The sequence below is a fragment of the Brachyhypopomus gauderio genome, chromosome 8 (genome assembly GCF_052324685.1).
Source record: "Brachyhypopomus gauderio isolate BG-103 chromosome 8, BGAUD_0.2, whole genome shotgun sequence".
Taxonomy (NCBI): domain Eukaryota; kingdom Metazoa; phylum Chordata; class Actinopteri; order Gymnotiformes; family Hypopomidae; genus Brachyhypopomus; species Brachyhypopomus gauderio.
The window spans coordinates 3,174,206-3,197,618 of NC_135218.1; the positions used below are offsets into that span (position 1 = coordinate 3,174,206).

The following is a 23,413-nucleotide window of genomic DNA, read 5'->3' on the forward strand; positions in this document are numbered from 1 at the left end:
ATGGCAAGTTAACAAGTGTTTCCATCACACTGAAAACATGTAGTTAAATTATTACACCACTCAAGTGTTTCCATCACAATGAAAACAATTATTACACTACTCTAAACACATTCTTGCAAAATCCAACATCATCTAACATTCTTAGCTCCATTTGGATCTATTTTAGTTTTTTTTCCTGTTTTTTGTGGTATTTTTATTGCACAAATATAAAATTTCCTCCCCCTAGTATTGTATGTTTTTCCTCTCTAGTTCATTCTACTGAGTGTTCATATTTGGTTACATTTGAATGGAATGCTGTATTCTTTCTCTGTTGGAAAACACCATTTTTGTAATGACACTCAGAGTATTCAGTTCCCCTAATTAAAATACAAATGCAAGCTGTAAATGTTGAAAAAAAAGAAAAGAAATAAGGAAAGAAAAGTCAGTGTATTTACTGACAAGCTGACCAAGTTCATAAATATGTGCTCTTACCTCTGTCATGTTAGCTTTTGGGATAGAAATCACTCTGCACATGTGTTTATGGTGACTCACTGCGCAACAGTGTTGCAAATTAAAAGCATGCAAGGGAGGGGGAGCTAAATGACACAGAATAAACAGATCTCGCAATCTGAAACAGTTTAACATTTAGTTTCTGGAAAACACAGAAACTAGTCTGCAGGATTACATGGATTAAGGCAGCAGTAATGATGATGATGATGATGATGTATGAGTCATAGTCGGTGTTGTGTCCCTAAAGTTTCACAGTAAACAACATCAATTCATTGTTAGACTGGAATAACCTAAAATGTATTTATTAATTTATTTTACAGAGCACTCAATATTTACTTTACACACTAATTTGTATTCATGAGGATATCTGCTATACATATTAAAACAATTATATACACATGAACTACATATAATTAAAAATTTTAAGATATGGTTTGCTTAAAGTACCAAACATTGGATGTTAATGAAGTTCAATTTGAACAGCTGACACCCATTACCACTGATCCACCACAACCAAATATCTGTTTTTGACATCAAAGTATGCCGGACGCAATTCAAAGAGGTAATAAAAGATGAATGAAAGGCCCCTCTAAGCCCCTCATTACTTTAGAGTAGGACGGTGTTTATCTCTGTAAAGAGGAAGTGTAACACTAGGACACTTGACCACTCTCATCTGCATCCCTTTGACTTTGTGAATGCCTACTAAAAATAAGCCAGTTTTCAACCAGACCGGGAAGGGTAAAGTCACCCTTTAAGATCATGTACAAACCATTACAAACAGGTCCTTCAAAGTAACACCAACCAGACACTCAAGTTCAGGTAGCTCGTTAAAAAAGCTAGAAGACGTTTTCCTGTTCCGTAGAATAATTCAAAGATTTCCCTGTTACACACACTGTTAAAATGAGCAGCTATACGCACTAAACACTTTCAGCAAGACAATTTCAAAGGAATGCACCCCCAATATTAGGCCTTAATCTGTCCTACACTGACATGGAAAACATCCTAGCTGTAAATGATCAGAAAACAGATGAAAACACCTTTCTTCCAAGCAGGTTCACAGCCTAAAATTTTTACAAGAATTTTGAGGCAACCATGATAAAAAATGTAGGCTTTCTGGTTAGATGGCCAATTAACATATATGTTTGTTCCAGCTGTCTTGGCACTGAAGATCTTTTACATTTCAAATAGTTTCAGTATTGGACATTACAAATCTTTTGATTGTGTTTATTTTTTTTTCCTTTTCTTTCTCTTCTTTCTGTCTAAATTGTTGTTGTTGTCATGGTGACCGATGTCGGCCAGAGGAGGATGGGTTCCCCCCCTGAGTCTTGGTTCCTCTCAAGGTTTCTTCCTCATGCAAAAAAAAAAAACTAGGGAGTTTTTCCTTGCCACTGTCGCCCTTGGCTTGCTCACTGGGGGCTATGACTCGGCCCTTGTAAAGCTGCTTTGTGACAACAACTGTTGTAAAAAGCACTATATAAATAAAATTTGATTGATTTATTTATTTTTATGTACTTCTATACAATCCAAAGAAGACTCCAGGTCAGTAACTGCACAGTCTACTTAAGTAAAATAATTCAATAACATTTGCTGTTTCTCTGGAAACCTTGTGTAGTTTACACTTCACTACAGTTCTGAATGTCATTCAGTGGCTACTTATAAAGGCACTTATCTTGCTTACAGTGCAGTTCAGCCTCAGTGCAGTACTGAGTGGTCCACCTCCTGAATACCCAATCAGACATGCATCTGTGATCAGACATCTGTGATCAGACACTGACCAGCAGTTAAAATAGGTCAATAAACACTACTAAAACACAGATGTACCCATTAGCCTGTTAGATGTTCCTGGACCAGAATCTGTATTTTGAAGGATTTTGTAGAGGACTGCAAGTAAACTTAATATGGATCTAGCTTCTTATAGGTTATGCGGTACTATTCACTATATTATGGGCAAATACTATGGTCCAATAACTTAACTATAAAAAATGATGAGACAGAAGTTCTCACAGGAATCCTGTTATTTGAGGAAAAATAAAAGTTGTACAAAATTGGTTACCTAAACAAAGGATGGAAAGAATATGAGAAGATGACCAATCAGCAAAGAGGTTTCAGGTGCTTTCACACAGATGCTAGTCTTGCACCATGTTTAAAATATTTTTAGGTAGGTGTGGTTAGTCCCAAATCAAATGCCACAGTGCAAACTGACAATTCTGTGTTGACTCATTTATAGTTTCCCTGCATAGACACGCTAATAACTGAAAGGTCAAATTGTTTTTTGATTGTTATTTTAATCTTTTATCTGTTAAGAATGTCAAGAAGTCACGAATTCCTGTTAGAACCACTTGAACTTTTCAATCCTAGACGGCATTAAAGACATGAATTATGCTCTACCAGTTATGGATCAATAGCTACATTTCTTAATTTGACACAAAAATATATCTGCACATATCTGTGTCAAGGCAAAAGCCCTTACACTACCAAAAAGACACATGGTCACTTTGGATAAATTGCATAAGCCTAAGACCATTTAAACCCATTCATTATATACAGTACATCTTTAAGTGACACAAACATATTTCCAATACAGATCTGGATATCACAGTATGTATGGCAAAAATACACATGAACATTTGGAAGACTACAATCCTGGGAAAACAACATGTCAAATAAAGGTATATGCAATACTCAATGATGGAAACAGTGTCTCCATTTAGGACAAAATGCACCAAGAAAGCAATGTTATACTGCAGGCTGTATATAATCCTCTTATATACAACACTAAAGAACATAAATATTGTTCTGTTAATGATAATCCCATGAAAAACTGTCAAAACTGGTTACAGGTCACTCAGATCTATTCGTCTGGGAAAGAACGGAGCAAAAAACCAAAACAAAAAACTAAACTCTCCATATTGAAGTTTTAGTCTTTTTCCAGAAGCAAAATAAGTCCACATCAAAAAAGTATGGAGAGGATCACCCCTCAGTAACACTTTTTGCATCAGTGGGGTATATTGTTCTTCAGTTCAAAGCGGCTGTAGACATGCTTTGATTTCATCTTGTTGTAGTGGTTAACCAGGTCCAGTTTGCTGTGGCCCAGGGTCATGCGCTTGACGTCCCTACGGAGCATGCTAGTATCCTGGCCTGCCCGCTCCCTAGGCATCGGGCCTGGTGGAGGAGGTCCTTGTATGCTCTCTGGCTCATTTTGAGAGAGATCCGGACCGCCAAAAGCAGTACTCTGTGGAGGCGACCGCTGCAAATGAGAGGAGTCTTTCTCTTTGGACGAGGAGCCGAAGAGGTCCGTGAATTTATTGAATAAAGGATGCGTCGGACTTCGCATCTTGGGGGCAGCTTTGTTCTCCAAAGGCGGCTGAGGATGTGATTGAGGAGGCGATTTGGCAGTGTTGTGATAGACATTCTTGTAATCATAGGAATCATATTTGAATGTAGGCGCAAGAGTTGGCCGATGGAATTCTGGTGTTTTGGTCCATTCAATAGTAGCGGAAGGGCCATGTCCTGACACGGGCCGCTCTGCTGCTGGGGCCAGCAGGGTACCATTGGGTGATCCTCTGCCTCTCCTCTCCTGTCCCTTGACTGGATTTCCAGAATCCTTCTTCTCCTGGGTGACTTTGTAGACTGGAGGAGGAAAGCCTGGAGCTGCTTTGACACTAGACACACTGTTGCTGGACTGGCTGCTGGAGTTTTCTGGACTCACCCTTTCCCTACTTCCTCTGTCTTGAAAAACATACATGTTGGGTATCATGGCATTGAAAGAGTAATGGGGAAGGCCCTCCTCATCTGGGTTGTGGAAACGCTCGATGATTTGGGAGTCAGCATAGAGGCAGCGGAACTCCCGGTCAAAACTCTCCGTGATGTCGCCAGAAAAGTGCAAAATCATGTTGCTATGCACCTGACTGGAGAGCCAAGTGAAACTATAAGAACATGGAAACAAAAGCCTAATGTTAGTAAACAGCTCAAAATTGTTCAGGATAAAATTTATGAATGAGACCAGAAGCATCCACAAACTCATTTAGGTGACAACACATTTTCAGAGCAGCACTATGTGAATTATGTACATAAATGAAAGGTTGTAAGATCCTCGGAGCCTGCTTTGTAGATCCTGTGTTCATGTTGTAAAAGTTTAACATTGCACATGTCACTGTCTTAAGCTGCACTTTTACAATGTCTCTCTAAACTAAGTGTTTATAGGCCAGTTGCAACATTATAGGTTTGAGTGTATATAATAAATAATATAAGGTCAGTCCTCATAATAGATGGACTTATCATCACAACCTATGTTATTCTAACAAAAGACAAGGAAAACATCCAAATATGCTGTGTGTGTTCAAAGATGTCATGTTTTCTTCAGAAAACTTATCATTCACAATTATAAGGGAATTAGAAATGACTTCCTATAAAACTGCACATGGTATAATTAAATACAGGTCTGTACTAGCTATTAGACGCACAAAGCCTTTAACACTTGTGAACAAGCCACACCCACTCTGCACACTCGTTATGTATTCATTCACTAACTACACCATAAGCACCATACTGTAAAAACATGTCCTCAGTGAGCAATGTGCTACTAAAATGTTCCCCAACTAGCTTTACAGACTTTACTATGTGACAGACAGGAACAAAGCACCTCAGTTAAAAAACAGAGCAAAACAACCCTGAGCAGAACTTTGCAGTAAGAAAAGAGTAGGTTTGCTTTAGCATAGAGGCTAAAGTTAAGGAAGCTCAAACTGGACATGGAAATTGCTGAATCATCATCATCTTTCAACGCTAAGCTGCTAAAATACACACATGCCTGTTGAGCCTAAATGAAGTTCACATTCAACCCTTTTATCTCTACCCCAAAGCTCTGCCAAGCTGCTAAAACAGTGTCTGACCCAACAGGAACCTGAGACATAATACTGAATGAACCAAACAAACCAGATAAAACAGGCTAACCTGAACAGACAGGCTGAATCAACACAGCATGGGTAGAATTTAGACCTAAAGTTTATTTTCTGAGACAATTTTGTATGCCATATGTATATTATTTTTTGGAACAAGAAAATAAATATAAGACGTTAACAGTTTTGTTACAACGTTTTAGTTATTTCAGCTTGTGTCGGCCTGCTAGGATGCAACTACTAAATATCTGTTTTCTTGTTTATTTGTTTTAGTTTTTATTTAGTTGTTTGTTTGTTTTTACATCAAAATGTATTAGTCTGAGGTACCATGTACTCAGTTACATTCAGAACTAATTCTTACCTGTATGATCCAGCTACGACTTCCTGACAGTCAATGATCATGAATTTTTCCTGAACCTGTCCGGTAAATTTTTTTCCACTTTTTGTGCAGTACGTCTCTCCACATATGCTTCGTATCCGCATATTCTGCAAAACAAAACCACACAAGCCTTATGTGAACCCTAATAAGTATGACTTCTCATCCGTATAAACTGATGTAAAAAACAGATTTCTCTGAGTTTATGTAAATCTGAAGACAGCTGTCTCTACAGCCGTGACTTACATTTATGTGTAAGTTCTGGATATCTAGCTCTTTGCACATGTCAATGAAATAGCAGAGGTTCTTCTCATCCAGTAGAATATACACTGGTATCTTCCGCTTTTTGGATGCCTCAAGTAGATCACAGAACAAGTCCACATCTGTGAAAATGTCCATGACCAAGGCAATAACCTGCACACAAAAATAATATACATGTGATATGTATGAAATGTTAACCAACCTATTTGGCTACTAAATTCTCTTTTCTTACATTTGACTTAGCAAGTCATACACATTCAGACCTGATCATCTCTACCTCATGGTTGGTTTGCACACTACTGAGCTTTGCTCATTTGCTAAATAATAAGATAGCAATGTCCAATTTAACATTTCTGGTTTTGATGAGATTTTAGTTTATTCAAGGTGCATTTGTGGAAATATAATGTATTTTTAAACCACTGTTACAGCCACAAATTACAAATTCAGCTGCAAATGCAACAAAGACAAATGTAACATCAAATTTCAGTTAAGACAAATTATGTTAATTGGTTTTAATTGTGAAGCTTTTTTTAAACACGTGAAATGTGCAACGATTAGCCTACTGCACCAAATGTAAAGAAGTGATTGAGACATGAGAGTGCTTTAGTCTTTTCATACATTAATCAGCAGTTTTAGTTTTTTATCGGTGTGGGGTTGGCAGAGGTATTTACTGTCCCCAGTTCCCTGGAGGCCATGATGATAACTTGTTACTTCATAAATTCTAAAGAAGCACGTTTAGTTTCCAAGTAGGCTGAATAGTTATCAAGTGTGCATATCATTCTCTTAACTGATAAGGAAACACTCAGTTAAAGATGGAAATCTGATTTGTGAGCAGTGCCAAAAACATCCTGTGAATACTCATTAGGTGATTATCAAAGCATACGCTGCAACAGAAATGAACAATTCACTTTGTTTACATGTATTATGTATTGTATTATGACAACTGTCCTACCTTTTTAGCTTTACTGATCAGTGATCGGATTAAGTCTTTGATGTTTTGTGACTTGTCTCGTTGGAAGTAAATTTGCGTCTCTGAGGGACCGTGTCGGTTAAGAACCTCCGGCCAGCCCAGTTCCAGAAGAGGTGGCTCCTCGTCGGACATCATTGGAAAGTATGTTCCTGAAGTTAGTTCCGAAACAGTGTCTCCTTCTCCATAGTCTCTGTCAGACCCGTTAGGACTATTTTCTGGACTAGCTGTCTTGGCTGCACTCTCCGTGATATAGTGAATATCAAGAGACGAAAGAAAGTTCAGTTCTTTCTCTTCGCTCAAAACACGTCGGTATCCTTTTTCTCCGGACTCCAAGAGCGCGTCCGTTGCAAGCCGAGCTGTCTCGTTATGGCTTAGTTCGAGTCCAGAACATTGTCTCCAAGGGTTCTTCAGTTCCTCCAACCTAGTGGCGAGCTTACCCGACGCTTTACGCCCGGTGTTTGGTGTCGGTCGCAGGGCGTCAGAATTCATAATAAGGCCGGTACCAGTCAGACGAGCCCTTATCCTATAACACCACTGTGTGCAAATATACCAGCAACAAGGGATCTGTTAGGAACAACGTCCAAACGGAACTCAGCTGATCTTGTTCCCAATCATCGTAGTGAGAGTTGACTATTCCCAGGGGCTTCTCGTATTGTTGTTTGCTCCAGAGAAACTCGACGCTTCTTTCTCCACCTTTTTTACCTGTCGCGTTCAACTCGTACCGACTCCGCCTCTTCCTCCACCTCACATGACAGGGAGACGAGTGCGTTTCAGCCCGCTCACACCACCCACCTGAGACGGACACAGACGTTAGGTACAAAGGTACACTACCGAGCATGTAGCACTTTATATTGGTCATATTTCCCCAAATCATGGCAACACAAAGGTCACCGATAAAGTATTGATTATCAGACACTCTCTTTTAGAATGATATTAATGTTTTTTATTTATTCTGTAAAGCACTTTGAGTTGTTTGTATGTATGAAAGGTGTTATACAAATAAAGAATATTATTATTATTATTATTATTAACACATCTTACGATATGTTTTTGAAATTGGGCTCAGATAGACATTTTAGTGATCAAGAACGTAGTTCATAATGCAGCTAGTTTGCACCACTGAATGCCGAAGTCGTCATTCCAAATACATCTTTTCATTTGTGTAGTCTAAATGTAAATGTCATAGCTATGATCATAGCAACCATTTCCTTTTGGCGAAAGGAAATTGTGAGATGCTAATTGTGGGATTCCCTGAATCAGAGCTTTGTTGAAGAATATGACCTCTTGGTTCATAGCCAAGTAATTGGCCAGCTGGCGTTCCTCCAAGATTAATCCAGCATTATTGTCAGTTAGATAGAAATGTTTTGCTTAAACTATATAGTTTAAGGTGAGTGGGATTCTAAATGCATTTATTAACAGTGCAAGGGACATTGGACAGAAGATGTGTTAGCTGTCTAGGAGCCATGTACATTATCCAAAAAATAAAGGTGCATTTTTCATTTGCCTGCTTCAAATGTTTAGTTCTATTTAATTGAATTGTTATTTTTATTTATTGTTTGTAGCACACAGAAGACATTATCTCAAAGCAATATTACAGGAATCAGATCTAATAGTCAAATGTGCCAAGTCAAGGGACCAGTCTATAAAGGGAAAGCCATGCTTGGGTGTCATGGAACCAGGGGTGCAAAATAATGTTTCTGCGGAGTAAATTAAGTAAATAATGATAGTAGATTAAGATGTTGTACATATGTAGTGCATCTTGAGTGGTATTAATTACAAGCTTGTTAAAGTTACCACTGTGGCAGTAGTCATAAACCAGCTATCTTATCACATCTTTGAAACGGTTGCTCTTTCTCTGAGGAAAGAGGAGGTCTCATTTGTCTCATCTGAATAGTAAATAATGTGTAATGGTTGACAGTAGAAGGATTCATCTACATTGTGGAGGTGCAGCGGCGAGTCGGAGATGAGAAGAGACAGTAAAAGCTGACACACCTGAATAACTGCTAGAGGAACCATGAGCAGGTGACATATGCATAGAAATGCACTTGTCAAGGCATGTCTAAATAGCACACGAGGAATACAATAGAATACAAAATTCTGTATGGTTTGCAATACGGTGCAATTTTGAGGACATTTCCACTAATTTGTTGACAAATAATTATTAGTGTGTGTGAGTGGATTTTGGAGATATGCAACAAGGAATGTTAAACTGGCAGCAGCAACCCCGGAACTGAATTTTCTAAAAAGGAGTTGGCCTGAAACAGGAGGGGATGGTGGGAAAAACCTGCTTTGTTTGTATTAGCATTAAATATAGACAGAACAGTGGCTCCTCTTTTGTCTCAAAACGCAGTAGTGTAGCTGTATTTGTAAAATGAAGTTTAAAACTAAAACAATCTTTTGGAGCCCATATAGACTGTGTTTTTTCTATTTCTCTTGTAGATATAAAGTATGTTAAATATAATGCGTGTGCATGAACATGTATTTACCATACTGTGAACAAAAGGCCTCTGTTGCTTTAATGCAGGCCTTCCTCACATTCCTTGTTTATTTTGCCCCCATGTCTCCCTGCCTCTTCCTTTCTTTCTTCTGTCAGAAGGTCACTGCAGGAACGGCTGTCCAGTGGCTGACACAGCTTTTCCTTCCGCTGGTCACAAGCAAACTATTTTTATTTTTTGTATCTCTTCTTGAATTCTAATACAGCAGCATGTAAAATAACATCAGGCGACATTTGTGTGGAGAACAGTCAGCCAATGATAGGAAGAATGGGTTCTCTGTAACGTCTGACAGTAGGCTGCACAGTGATGTCAGGATTTGAATTGTGTGCTTGAGTCAAACATGAGTAACCTCCAGAGAGCCCCCCGGACCCTTTTAGAGTTTCAGAAGCACATCTCTCTACAGAAGACTGTTAAGCAGTGGCCCAGTCTCTGACCTCATGAAGGTGTCCTTGTTTTGCATCCTGTTGTAAAGCAATTAGGCAAAAGCCATCCGCACTGATAAAACAGAAAAGCACAGGGGCCATCCAAAGTTCCAACAAACGAGGAAGGAGAAGACAGTTACTGGAATCATAGGAAGCACCTATCTGGTTTGCTGCTCTACTTGACAGTGCCAATGTTTGCCCAGCAGTCATCCGGATACCACAGTATTACCAAGAATCATTAGCATCTAGTGGCTTATAAAAAATCAGCAGACGTCTGACGCAGAGTGAATTCAAGTGCATAACAATGGCATCAGAGGAGTCATGCAAAAAGCCTTTCAGTTCCACATGTTGCCTAACATGGAAACTAGCAAGGCCTGAGGGGAAATTCTAAAGTATGATGATGAACTGCTCACCTATCAAGCGCACAGTAGCAAGAGAAGCTGAAGATGAACTCTGAACACATATGCAGTATTTGTGGCGGTGACTCTGTGTGCTTTCCTGAACTAGCAAATCTGGTTCATCTGCCAACAAAACAATTATACACAGAAACGGAATCAACCAGTCACTAAAATATCAACATTATTTAGGAAATTTGATATACAGCCGGATAATTGTCGCCAACTAAAGCATGTCACAAAGTACCTGGAGTTATGATAAGATCTACGGTTTAGACTACAAGATGCATCTTTGCTCATTCATGCAATTCTGAAATGTCAGTGGAGTAAAAAAGGTATTGAGAGTTACAGAAAGAATTGTGGATAAATGTTCTCTGCTCTGATCCATTAGTAAGCACTGTATCCATGGTTCTTAAACGTGCCTCTGCCTTTCTATATTGCACTTTTATCATGATTAGATGAATCCTGCAAGAGGCTTTTTTTCCAATGAAAAAAGCCTGTAGTTGCAAAAAGTTGCAAGGTAATCAGGGTCTGCTGGATCTGATTGAATCACTCGTGAAAAGCAATGCTGATAATTATTGTAGGTGGAGTAGTAAATTGTGTGTACAGGGAACTATTCCAGAGGGAGCGCATGCTCAGATTACAGAATAAGACACTACAGTCCCAGGTCATTGAAGATTACTTGCCTCTGCAAGATTATGACATTAAAATATGAAGGTCATAGAACTTAATATGAACTTTTGAGCGTAGAATCATGAGCCCTACCTATGGCGTTGAAATAACCATCTGCCATTACATGAGATAAAACTGCTGCACCGATGATCAGACTTCACTGTATACGACACCACATGGTACTTTCTTCGTGTCTTTTATGATCTAACTCACAACACACTGCTAACCACTAATTTAGAAGGATGATTAGCTCTGCCACTTGGATTACACTAGTTGCCTAATATACAGTGTCTGCTCCTGTTGGTCGCAGGCTGATCCGTACACATGCTAGTCACATGCCATAGATGCCTGATGCCTGATGTTTCAGCCGTAATGGAATCCTTCATGCTTTCAAGGGAGTCACCAAAGAGCTTTGTTTCCGAGTACATGAACTACCCAGCATGCAGTATATATCAGTGCAATTGCTACTGGCCTTTGCACTACCAGTAACTCGGTGGCTGCGTTCCCTTAACAACACAAAGACCACACTCAAGGTTCAGCATGACTAACGCTTCAGTACGGACATCAAAGAGACCGCAGTCACTGAGGCGTACTGTCCCTACTGCTCCTGCTTTAAAGATGGATGCATTCTGAAACAGGACCGTCCATTTTAAGTGTTTACCATGGTAGCACGCTAACCTTCAGTAGCACCACTGACAGATCTGTTGTATTTCCTTGTTAGGGAAAGAACGAAGGAATAACGTTCTTGCACAGTGTAGCTGTATTGAACTAGTAACATGTCTGTGATTAACTACTAATCACAGACATGTACTAATCACTACTGTAAATTCTGAACATGAAAAAAGTGCCATGTTTAATGATAGATGCCATTAAAGGCAGAAATTAGTATCCATAACCTACATAACAAACTTGGCTATCAATACAGTAACACCCAGAGTCTATTAAGGCGAAACAGCCAACTCAAAACTCAAACAGGACAACTCAAATTTGGGAGACTAAACAAAACAGCCCAAGACTGCAGCATGTGAATCAAACTCCAGAATCAGTGCATTTTTATGGGGGAAAAGTCCAGGGCCAATATCGAAATATATTGCCCCCTAGTGCATTTGCATAGTACTGCATAAAAAAATCTTCAGAAATAAGTTTACGGGCAACAGATCATTTCCTCAAATATAAAACCTTATCTGAAGAAGACTAACTGTAGGTAGTCACCCAATATTACAAACTGAAAATGGGTAGTTATTCTTGACAGGACTGTTGCTGTCTCTGTGACAGTTTTAAGGCTTTGCCTCGAGACTTTCAGTAGTATTTAGTAGTTCTGTTTTCATTTCATATCTAAAAGAGAAATGATTGACGACTTTATTCTAGTTGGTTTGGATAGGTTTTAAATATTTATTTACAATATTTACATTATTGTGGAGGAGTCTAAAGAAAGTTCCTGAACATGTTTGCCTAGAAAAATGCTAATTACATGAAAAATATCACCAAAGCCATGTGTTTCGCGATCACTTACAGCAATTAATTATTACTATATTGTTGTAAAACGCACACATGGAAATGTTTTGGCATGAATAAAGTGCTATAGGGCACAAAACTGACATTTTCCCCTCCCCACTTGAGAGGTCCCTAGGAATACTAATTTGTCTCTGACCTTTGTATTCACATTAAAACACAATTACTAACATGTTCTAGCAACACCATTCAGTCACAGGTTACAATATTATATTTCAGTTTAGCTAAATTATTCATAAGTCAATCGAACAAATTATGAGGTCGTTATGTTCCCTACATGTGTCGACATTTTTGTCAGAAGATTTTGTTAGCTCCATAATCCAATTATATGTTAATTATCACAAAGTACAGCATAATTAGATACAGGGGCAGTATTTTTCACAGTTATAGTAAACAGGAAAGATTTTAGCAACATTGAAGGGGGGGCAGGACAGGGAATGGAATGGTCAAAATGTCATCACATGACAGGAAACATGGCGTGGGTGGTGTGTTTCCTCTCCATTGATGATTATATCATTAGTCTTATCATAACCAAATGGGCCACTACACACTGGTCTAGAGATAATATTTATTTGACATTTCTTGATCTGAATCCTATGAATGAACAGCACCAGTTCAAATATGAAGCTGCCTGATTTTGAACCTTCTGATCAGTGTGCATGTGGGATTGAAGCGAACACTCTCACACTTGCCCAGTGTAATGCACTGATCCGCCATACAAATCCACACTCCAACCACTGTGACAGACGAGTGAGTGGTTAAAGCAAACTTGAGCTGATGCCATAAAGAGGCACATGACATCAGTTGTCACACTCATCTGCCATGTGAAGTTTCGATGCCCCAAGGCTTAAGTCAACCGGATTAAAATGATGACGCTACATCTTCCTTATACGTGGCCAGTGGCTACAGGACAGATTCCTTCTATGTACATCACCTCTAGAAATCATGGTCCTTTGATTTCTTCATTACCCACAAACTTCTAGCCTCACATTTTGTGCAAAGTGGACTGAGGAGAGGTTAGTCTTTCATGAGGGCCCAGTTCCATACACTCCAAACACACAGCACATGCGCTTCCCAAAACCTCGAGGTGACAAGAGCCGCGTTAAACGGCACAGAGTAACAGGGAATCAGTTTTCACAGCACAGCCTGCGGCCGTGTTTTATCTGCTCGCTCTCCATCACCATGCTGAATGCATTTCGCCAATGAGTAAATTTGCTGTGACAATGTGGGCACAAAAGAATGTGAATATTCTGTGGCCACACAAACATCACTATTTATACCAACATTAGTCCCATGCCTTTGGTGACTGGACCGTAACAGAAGTAAATAAGACTGGCTGAGTGTAACCATTGTGTAAACATCACTACGCACATGAAGGGTCTCATCTGACCTTTTAAAGTACTTTATATTAATACTTAAACCAGGTTTAGTTCTATAAACCAGCATTTATAGAATGAACTTGTGTTTAAGGACTACTATCCAGTTCTCTCTCGTTCCTGTTTTATTAAAGCAGCCAATGCATCTGGGACAATTAATCAGGAACTGTAAACTCTATTGATCAGATGGTGAAGATGTGAATGGCTGGGATTTCATAAGTGAAATGGATTATAATATAACCAGAAGCCTGGTCAAACATTTATATAATTTGAGTTACATATCTTTGGGATAAGTAAATTAATGCTTCCCTTCGAGGAACCATAAGCTTCCTTCTAGTTTCTCGTGTTCCTCCTGGTGAGCCAATAAATACAAGTTTTAGATTTTAATACGCATAAAAAATATAATTGTTTCCGCATATAACAATATTTACTTATATGTGAGTAAGAACCTCACAAATATAAATTTAATGCATGGTCAGATGCAAATACATATAGCATTTTGGTGGTGTTGGTAAAAACACACACAAAAAAGAGTAAGTACTGACTATTCAGTCCTTCTTTTTCAGGTCAATCCAATGAATCGAAAACATTTACTGTCTTCTCACTGGCTCCCCCTGGTGCTGGCACAGGACATGTGCCTAAACTTACTCATTCTCACTTCAAAAGGACAGATTTTAGCTCAGAATATAAATGGAACAAGAGGAAATCTGAGTCCAGAGAATTACTCATGGCTTCATACGAACACAGACCCTGAAGACATGGCGGCAGCTTTGCTTACCCTGTAAGTAGGTTAGTCAGCCAGTCCTTCAGCAGCTGGTAACCCAACACCTGATGTTCCTACAGTAACCTGCTCACAAGAAACGCAGGCTCTCTCGGGAACTCAGACTAGCCTCCACCATCTCACACAACTCTATTTGATTTTGGCTGTGTGTGTGGAGTGGTGTGGTGTGGAATGGGGGAAGACAGTGAGAGACAAGAAATTATACTGAGTGTTAGAATTGGAGGCAACTATAAAAGTTACCTATAAACTATAGAGCTATAAAAGAGTCACATGACCATCATGAGGAACACCTTTATTTGTAGTAATTAAAATAAAGAGCTGACATATCAGTCATTCAGTTTGATGAGCCTAGCAAACATGCAAGCATACAGACATATTTAACGCTAGCACACCTTCCCCTAACACACTGAAGAGTGGATAGACACAGAGCCTCCCAGCGCACAGAGCAAGGATAATACACATAAATATTATGGCAGCACTTTAGAAAGAAAAATATATAATACAGAAATCTACTGTAATTATATTAAAGGAGAGTGCAAACAGTTCTGACATATACTCTCAGCAGGTGTGAGGTAAAGAGTCTGTGAGAGTGTGCGGACTTTCACAGCATGCTGATTTGCTGAGAAGAGAGACAGGAGGTTGTGGGTATGGGGACAGTGTGTGTAACAGTCATTTAATGTTCTGTTACAGGGTTACAGTAGCCTTTCTGGGTGGGTTTTAAAGACCTGTGTCATTGTAGGTTGGGGCAGAGGCCTTCAGAATGCTTTGTGCATTTTCTTCCACCAGAGCGCGCCATCTAACCTCCCCGGTTAGGAGAAGATCCTCCCCATCCAGAGAATCAATAAACTGCATCTGTTAGGAGTATGAGGAAGAAGAGAGGGGGTGTCGGGTTGAGACGGAACTACTGCAGGCTTGCATGGGTTTACATAAAAAATGAAAAAGAAACATTAAATGAGAAAAGGTTATGTGGCAGGTTAAACAAGTTTACAGTACCTAGTACTTACAGTACTTAGAGATACCCGACAGACAGCACATCATGACCTTGAAGTTTTATTTAATTTTTAGATCAGTGAAATAATTTGAAACACAAATGTTTTGGTATACTTCTATTACAGAATGTTCCTCATGACCCCAGACAAAATCACCAAGAAACATGGCTACAAGTCCTTTGTGCTGCTGAACCGAAAGCCTTCAAATCTTGGACTGAAACTGGATCGAAGCCCAGAGTGAATTATTTTTGTTTGTTTAGCTTGCTGAAGGAAGAGACAAAAAAGTCTTCCTCCATTTCAGCCTGTTATCTGCTCCACAGAATGACAAAACACATTATCAACAGTTAGATTGACAGCTAATTAACCTTTTAATTATGTTAAATATGAAGTTCTTTGTATCTCTTGTTCATGCATTTGGTGTGATGCATAAAACTTACCATTGTTACCGTTGACGGAGTAACATTAAAAGGTTTATGGGAAGGTAAAACAGGTTGTCCCTCCCATGTCACTCCAGTGTTTGATAATGTTGATAAGTCAATACATCACTGAGCTTTTATTTTACGTGTCTTGCTAATATTCTTGTTCGACAGCCAATTCTGAGTTACATTTTCCACTCTGCACTATGTAAAGTGACACTGTACAGTAATAACTGTGATTCTTCACCATTAACTTTGTCATAAACATCTCATGTTACAAGCCAGCAAGGCTCTAATAAAAACCACTACCTAGTGTCAATTAAAATAACAGAACGGTAAATAATTATCAAATTACTTAATTAATTGAAGAAAAACAATCGACATCACAGGCAATTTGCTTCTTGCCAAGTGGACTCCTCAAGGAATTAGGCCATTTTAAGAGACGTTTTAAACCACAGAGTGTAACATTCACATGTCTAAGTTTCTGACCCAGAATGTTGTGCCTTCCCGCAGCTTGTGATTTAGTTAAAACATGATCTTGTTATTGCTTTTCCATATTGAGCTATTGTGTGTATGCACTTATTCAGTATACATGTGTCATTTAGTAGTTTATTAGCCTCTTTTTTGTAGTTTATTAGCCTGTGTGGTTATTACTTCCCCACTTCCATGTTTTAGTGGGGTCCCAGTCTGCTGTGTTCGCACCTTGTTGAAGGCTGCATGGTTGCAAATAAAGAGCTGGTGTTGCAGCAGAAAATATTTTCTCTAAGGCTTCTACAAAAACAAAGAATTCCACAAAAGCACCTAGGACATGGTCTGGCTGGCCAGCGGATGTGCCGATGCTGCCTCCTACCTGAGGTCCAACATCCACATTGGAGAAACTGTTTCTGTTTTTAGGCTGAACTATGAATATGGACTGCTTCTAGCTGGGCCGCCCAATGAAGAATGGGTTCCCTTTGGGTTCTGGATCTGGACCCATGCAAAAAAAAAAAACAAAACGCTATATAAATAAAATTGATGACTATTGCAGATGCTACAATGTTATCTATAGCAAGCTGTTTAGCCAACATCAACCAGATATTCGTTTTAGGTGCAAAAGATATATTCAGCATTACATAGTTGTCTGGAGCAACAAACAGCATTGTGACGATGACGATGCCTTCTGTGTTATTCCAGTTGAATCAAGTGCTCCTCTCTTCATCTAAATGGTGGGATTAGTGTGTAGGCAGCACAAAGACTCTGCTTAAGGACCCTGGGGAACGGAATGCTGATCACGTGCTTATTTTGGTCTTCACTGCTAACCACTTCCTGTCTATAACTAACTTAGCTAGACAGTCCCTATGCAGAGGTGCCAAGACCCTTTGCACAAGACGTGTGTGTGAACACACCTTCTAGGTGGACCGCACCTGCACAAATACAGTAAAAAAAAGGTTCAAAATCTTCCATCTTAATTTATGGCTAGTTAGTGATGGTAGATTGGTGTATTTATTGTGAACAAAGGATCAATGCCCAACATTAACCTTAACACCACTTTTACAAAAATGACTAAAGACAAAGTGACCAAACACCCCATATTCCAAAATGAACCCTATATTCTCATTCTATAACCCATTCTCCTCACAAGGAGAAGTACCTCATTTGAGTCGGCTCATTCTTGGTATGTTATTTTAGCATCAATGTGCTCTTTCGTTGCTGGAGCTGTTGGTTCGCTGCTTTGTTGTTCTTGGGGGTGAGCGTACGGAACATGGGGTTGGAGGAAGGTCACTCGTGAGGGTGGGTGGAATAAACCTGACTCACTTCTGATGACTACAAATATTTGGCCTTTTCTTGTTTTGACTAACGCCATGACAGATGGCATGAAGAAAATGCGACACGCGTTTGCTGAGCGGCTAAATCAAAAACAGGTGGAAATGTTAGCACAGCACACCATGATGTCAGACCACGTGTACGTCAGACGTGATTAGCATTAAGCAAAGATGGTGTCAAGCCTGAGCAAACAGGCATGCACGCATACACCCGTGAACACAGCCGCACGCGCTTCAGAAGAGGTCTAGTAACCGTAGTGACAACGTGTTGCTGGTTGCCATCACACTTCAAGCAGCTGTTTGAGGAGGTTGTACTGTGGTAACCACCACCCAGTCAACACTTTCTGACTCTTCTATCCTGTGCTAATTAGACCCCAGAAAGTGAGTCTCTGTGCTGTGTGTTTATCTGTGAGCTGCCCCCTCCTAAGGGCCATGTGCGCTTGCACGCACGCACACACACACACACACACACACACACACACACACACACACACACACACACACACACACACACACACGCGCACACACACACGCGCACACGCGCACACACGCACACGCCTCATTTGCAATAAATTCCTACCATCACTTGTAATGGGCCAACACAGCTGCTCAGAGCTTGTGGCGTAAGCAGAGATGGAGTACATTGTGTGTGTGTAAGTCCTGTTCCTGTGCAAAATGAGGCATCACTTGATCAAACGATGAGCGATACACTGGAGAAGCAGACTCTTTCCTTTCAGTTAACAAACCATTAATTCAGGGATTTGAAAACAATAAGAAAACCACTTATAACTCTGATAAATGAACCCCAGTGTGTACCCTAGAGCCACAACAGTACTCAGTGGCTTAGAGTAACCTGATCCCAATATTGACTTCAGCGTATAGCATCTAAATCTGCATGTTGTGTTGGAAACAGTAAACATGATTTATGGTGTAGCAGCACTTATGGCATTTGAAGGTAATAGGTGAGTGTTGGTCAGAGGTACTACAGCCCTAAATGAATTATATAAAAATCATGATTAAAAGAGAAGGGAACACTCTGTATGAGGGAATTAAGCTTGGGTAAAGTCTATTAAAGTTTTAACAGAGCTGGCACAAGTATTTTTGGGCTTTTTGAGGGGAGTGTGCATGCACGTGGTTTTGTACAGTGGGGAAAATAAGTATTTAGTCAGTCACCAATTGTGCAAGTTCTCCCACTTAAAAAGATGAGAGAGGCCGGTAATTGACATCATAGGTAGACCTCAACTATGAGAGACAAAATGTGAAAAAAAATTTGAGAAAATCATTTTGTCTGACTTTTAAAGAATTTATTTGCAAATAATGGTGGAAAATAAGTATTTGGTCAATAACAAAAGTTCATCTCAATACTTTGTTGTATATCCTCTGTTGGCAATGACAGAGGTCAAACGTTGGCACACACTGTTGCTGGTATGTTGGCCCATTCCTCCATGCAGATCTCCTCTAGAGCAGAGATGTTTTGGGGCTGTCGGCGGGCAACACAGACTTTTAACTCCCTCCAAAGGTTTTCGATGGGGTTGAGATCGGGAGACTGGCTAGGCCACTCCAGGACTTTGAAATGTTTCTTACGAAGCCACTCCTTTGTTGCCCTGGCAGTGTGCTTGATATCATTGTCATGCTGAAAGACCCAGCCACGTTTCATCTTAATTGCCCTTGCTGATGGAAGGAGGTTTGCACCCAAAATCTCACAATACATGGCCCCATTCATTCTTTCATGTACACGGACCAGTCGTCCTGGTCCCTTTGCAGAGAAACAGCCCCAAAGCATGATGTTGCCACCCCCATGCTTCACAGTTGGTATGGTGTTCTTTGGATGCAACTCAGCATTCACTGTCCTCCAAACACGACGAGTTGTGTTTTTACCAAATAGTTCTAATTTGGTTTCATTTGACCATATGACATTCTCCCAATACTCTTCTGGAGTATGCTCTCTATCCAAATGCTCTCTAGCAAACTTCAGACGTGCCTGGATATGGACTGGCTTAAGCAGGGGGACACGTCTGGCACTGCAAGATCTGAGTCCCTGGCGTCGTAGTGTGTTGCTGATGGTAGCCTTTGTAACGTTGGTCCCAGCTTTCTGCAGGTCCTTCACTAGATCCCCCCTTGTGGTTCAGGGATTTTTCCTCATCGTTCTTGTGATCATTTTGACCCCACGGGCTGAGATCTTGCGTGGAGCCCCAGATCGAGGGAGATTAGTAGTGGTCTTGTAGGTCTTCCATTTTCTGATTATTGCTCCCACAGTAGATTTCGTCACACCAAGCTGCTTGCCTATTGCAGATTCAGTCTTCCCAGCCTGGTGCAGGTCTACAATTCGGTTTCTGGTGTCCTCCGACAGCTCTTTCTTCTTCACCATAGTGGAGTTTGGAGTGTGACTGTTTGAGGTTGTGGGCAGGTGTCTTTTATACTGTTAACGACTTCAAACAGGTGCCATTAATACAGGTAATGAGTGGGGGAAAGAGGAGCCTCTTAAAAAAGAAGTTACAGGTCTGTGACAGCCAGAAATCTTGCTTGTTTGTAAGTGACCAAATACTTATTTTCCACCATTATTTGCAAATAAATTCTTTAAAAGTCAGACAAAATGATTTTCTCAATTTTTTTTCCACATTTTGTCTCTCATAGTTGAGGTCTACCTATGATGTCAATTACAGGCCTCTCTCATCTTTTTAAGTGAGAGAACTTGCACAATTGGTGACTGACTAAATACTTATTTTCCCCACTGTATGTGTCTCCACGAGTGGGCATGTGGTGTGGTGTGACCTGGGGTGGGCATGTGGTGTGGCGTGACCTGGGGTGGGCATGTGGTGTGGCGTGCCCTGGGGTGGGCATGTGGTGTGACGTGCCCTGGGGTGGGCATGTGGTGTGACGTGACCTGGGGTGGGCATGTGGTGTGACGTGACCTGGGGTGGGCATGTGGTGTGACGTGACCTGGGGTGGGCATGTGGTGTGACGTGACCTGGGGTGGGCATGTGGTGTGACGTGACCTGGGGTGGGCATGTGGTGTGACATGACCTGGGGTGGGCATGTGGTGTGACGTGACCTGGGGTGGGCATGTGGTGTGACGTGACCTGGGGTGGGCATGTGGTGTGATGTGTCCTGGGGTGGGCATGTGGAGTGACGTGTCCTGGGGTGGGCATGTGGAGTGACGTGTCCTGGGGTGGGCATGTGGTGTGACGTGACCTGGGGTGGGCATGTGGTGTGACGTGACCTGGGTGGGCATGTGGTGCGACGTGACCTGGGTGGGCATGTGGTGTGACGTGACCTGGGGTGGGCATGTGGTGTGACATTACCCTCTTTGGTGTTGTCGAACGGTACCGGCTCATGTGGATTTAGGGGAAAAGAAAGTGATGAGAAGGCAGTGTGCATATGGGTAACGAGGTTGCGAGGTATATACCAGGTTGTAAGTGTAAGAGGTAGAACACGCTGGCTTTATAGAGGACGCCAAATATAACAGAATTTCACTCCCCTGTGTTTCTTCCAGTTGCATAAAACTGACTCCATTCTCTATCCACAAAATATTGTTTTTCTTCTTTTAAAGTCATTGTGGTCATAGTAACAACAGCTGACTAATTTCTTGGCAAGATATTCCCTACCTACGTTTACATGTACAGAAAAGTCATATTTATGTGCATAACTGGTTAATCCCATTATTTTAAACCACTGGCATGTACTGAAAGAAAGAGACTTTGGCCAGACACAGGGTATTCACGAAACTGTCTCATACTCCATATGGACCACACAGTTAAGTGCACTGTGAGATCCTACCTTTAGAAACCCAGAATATTATTTCATAACTTAAAAAATTCCGCTCCTCAACAGGCAAGAACAATACCCCAAGTATGTCAGTGAGCTTGTGGACTTCTCAGAGATATGTAAAAGAAAAACTAGAGATGAAGCAGTGAAGACTTCCCTAGCTTGGTATAGTGAGTAGAACATGGTCTTTCAAGCTCTTTCAGGATTTCTCTTGGTCTGCTTTGTGCTTGCATACCACCTTTTCCTTCTTCGCAACAACTGCATTTTAACATCATTTAATAGTTGAGCCAAATGTCTAGTTGACCAATCACTTGATCCTGTTTGAACTGTTCCCACCCTCCCAAAGCCCTCCACTGACCTGTTTGCGGACATATTCTACCATGAGTTCCAGCTGTCTGGGGTCTTCACACTGCCTGTTGAACAGATTCCTCCACAGTGCTGCTGCAAGGACACAGTCATCTGACAAGATCCCCTAAAACAAAGCAATGGCACTTTCTTTCACTGGTTAGGATCACGTGGAATCTTTTCTCGTAATTTTAAATGGAAACTTAGCTTTCATACTTGCGTCTGGCATCCAGTAGCAAATAATTTTATGACACATACATCATTTGCCATTTTGTGTGTCTGCTTACACCCAAAAAAATATGGTTGGAAGCCATTAAATATTATAAAAGTCAAATTTCACGGAGCTGTGTTTTGGCAGGACTGGCAAAAAGGAGTTTGCTCATAATGTGTCCTAGTTTCAAGGTTACTTATGGTCAGTCTTATCCTCCTGTAAGTTTTTATCCCCAAATGTCTTTCTCCTATTCTTCTGAAGCATGTGACAATATAATCAAATCTTTTTGAACTGGTACCACTGAGCACAGAGCCGTTGAGCTTGAACAATGTGTCTTGACCATGTGACTAGTGTGTATATCAGCACTATAGCAGTATTTCAGCCCTGTAGCATTGACATAAATTGCACTCCCACCAATGAGAACATAGTCAGTTATATTTTTTTGGATTTGCTATTTGGATTTTCAAGCTACATAAACAAACAGCAAACAAATTGTGGATGGTTTTTAAAAAGAGCTTTAAAAAAATGGTATGTATGAGTGCCAGTGGAGCGGACTCTTTCCTGATGATTCCCCAAAAGGACAAGACACTTCATTCAACCTAAATCACTGCATTACGGACATGGCAGATATGATCCGTGATGACTATGGATTGCAACGGGCCGTGTGAAAGTCTGAACATCCGTTTTAAGATTAATATCACTGAATTATTTTTGTGTTGTGTGCTGGTGCTTTACCTCATCATATCCGAAAATAGCAGCATAGAACATCTCCGTCATTGCCTTCATACTCTCTTTCCTGTTAAACGCATCAATCTGAGACAAAGACAGAGAGAGAGAGACAGAAAGAAAGAAACAGATAGAAAGACTGTGTGTGAATGTGATTAAATCTATACTGGGCTGTAAACACGTCATATGAATATCATATACATACATCAGTGTTCACAGCATCAATTTTATCTAGAGTGACAACTAATCAAAATATGTAAGAACATATTATTTTCTACGAAATACAACTGTGTGAAAAAAATTTCTTCAATTGTAGTTCCTTTTCAAACCACATGGTGGTGCACAACACCTACGTGTACTTGGTAAAAAGAGATACATTAACATTTCTGATAACAATCATATTTAATTTTGAGATTTGTACTCGTTTAGCAATTTGGAATCTGACAAATCCTTTAAGCACATTTCAGTGTATTACTGAAACCTTTTTTTAAATGTTGTATAACCAATATATCCAA

General features: G+C 40.3%; 2 protein-coding genes across 2 annotated transcripts in view; both read right to left on the reverse strand.

Moving 5' to 3' along the window:
• Window positions 1-775: 775 nt before the first annotated feature.
• Window positions 776-7,815, reverse strand: fam83c (family with sequence similarity 83 member C). The gene is made up of 4 exons (XM_077013826.1): window positions 6,974-7,815; window positions 6,007-6,174; window positions 5,746-5,870; window positions 776-4,415 (listed from the first exon to the last, which is right to left on the reverse strand). The coding sequence occupies exons 1-4, from the start codon at window positions 7,478-7,480 to the stop codon at window positions 3,485-3,487; spliced, it is 1,731 nt and encodes a 576-aa protein (XP_076869941.1). The 5' UTR covers window positions 7,481-7,815; the 3' UTR covers window positions 776-3,484.
• Window positions 7,816-14,919: 7,104 nt separating this feature from the next.
• uqcc1 (ubiquinol-cytochrome c reductase complex assembly factor 1) overlaps window positions 14,920-23,413 on the reverse strand; it is a 32,763-nt gene continuing 24,269 nt past the window's right edge. Inside the window, exons 7-9 of the mRNA XM_077013827.1 lie at window positions 22,908-22,985; window positions 21,975-22,088; window positions 14,920-15,496 (exon numbers count right to left, since the gene is read on the reverse strand). Of these exons, the coding sequence (XP_076869942.1) occupies window positions 15,362-15,496; window positions 21,975-22,088; window positions 22,908-22,985 (327 nt within the window). The 3' untranslated portion in view covers window positions 14,920-15,361. The remainder of the gene's footprint in view (window positions 15,497-21,974; window positions 22,089-22,907; window positions 22,986-23,413) is intronic.

Coding starts and splice junctions, on each gene's coding strand:
- fam83c (XM_077013826.1), bottom strand. CDS start 7,480: ATGAATTCTGACGCCCTGCGACCGACACCAAACACCGGGCGTAAAGCG. Junction 6,175..6,973: donor TGATCAGTAAAGCTAAAAAG/GTAGGACAGTTG, acceptor TTTTGTGTGCAG/GTTATTGCCTTGGTCATGGA. Junction 5,871..6,006: donor TCCAGAACTTACACATAAAT/GTAAGTCACGGC, acceptor TTTGTTTTGCAG/AATATGCGGATACGAAGCAT.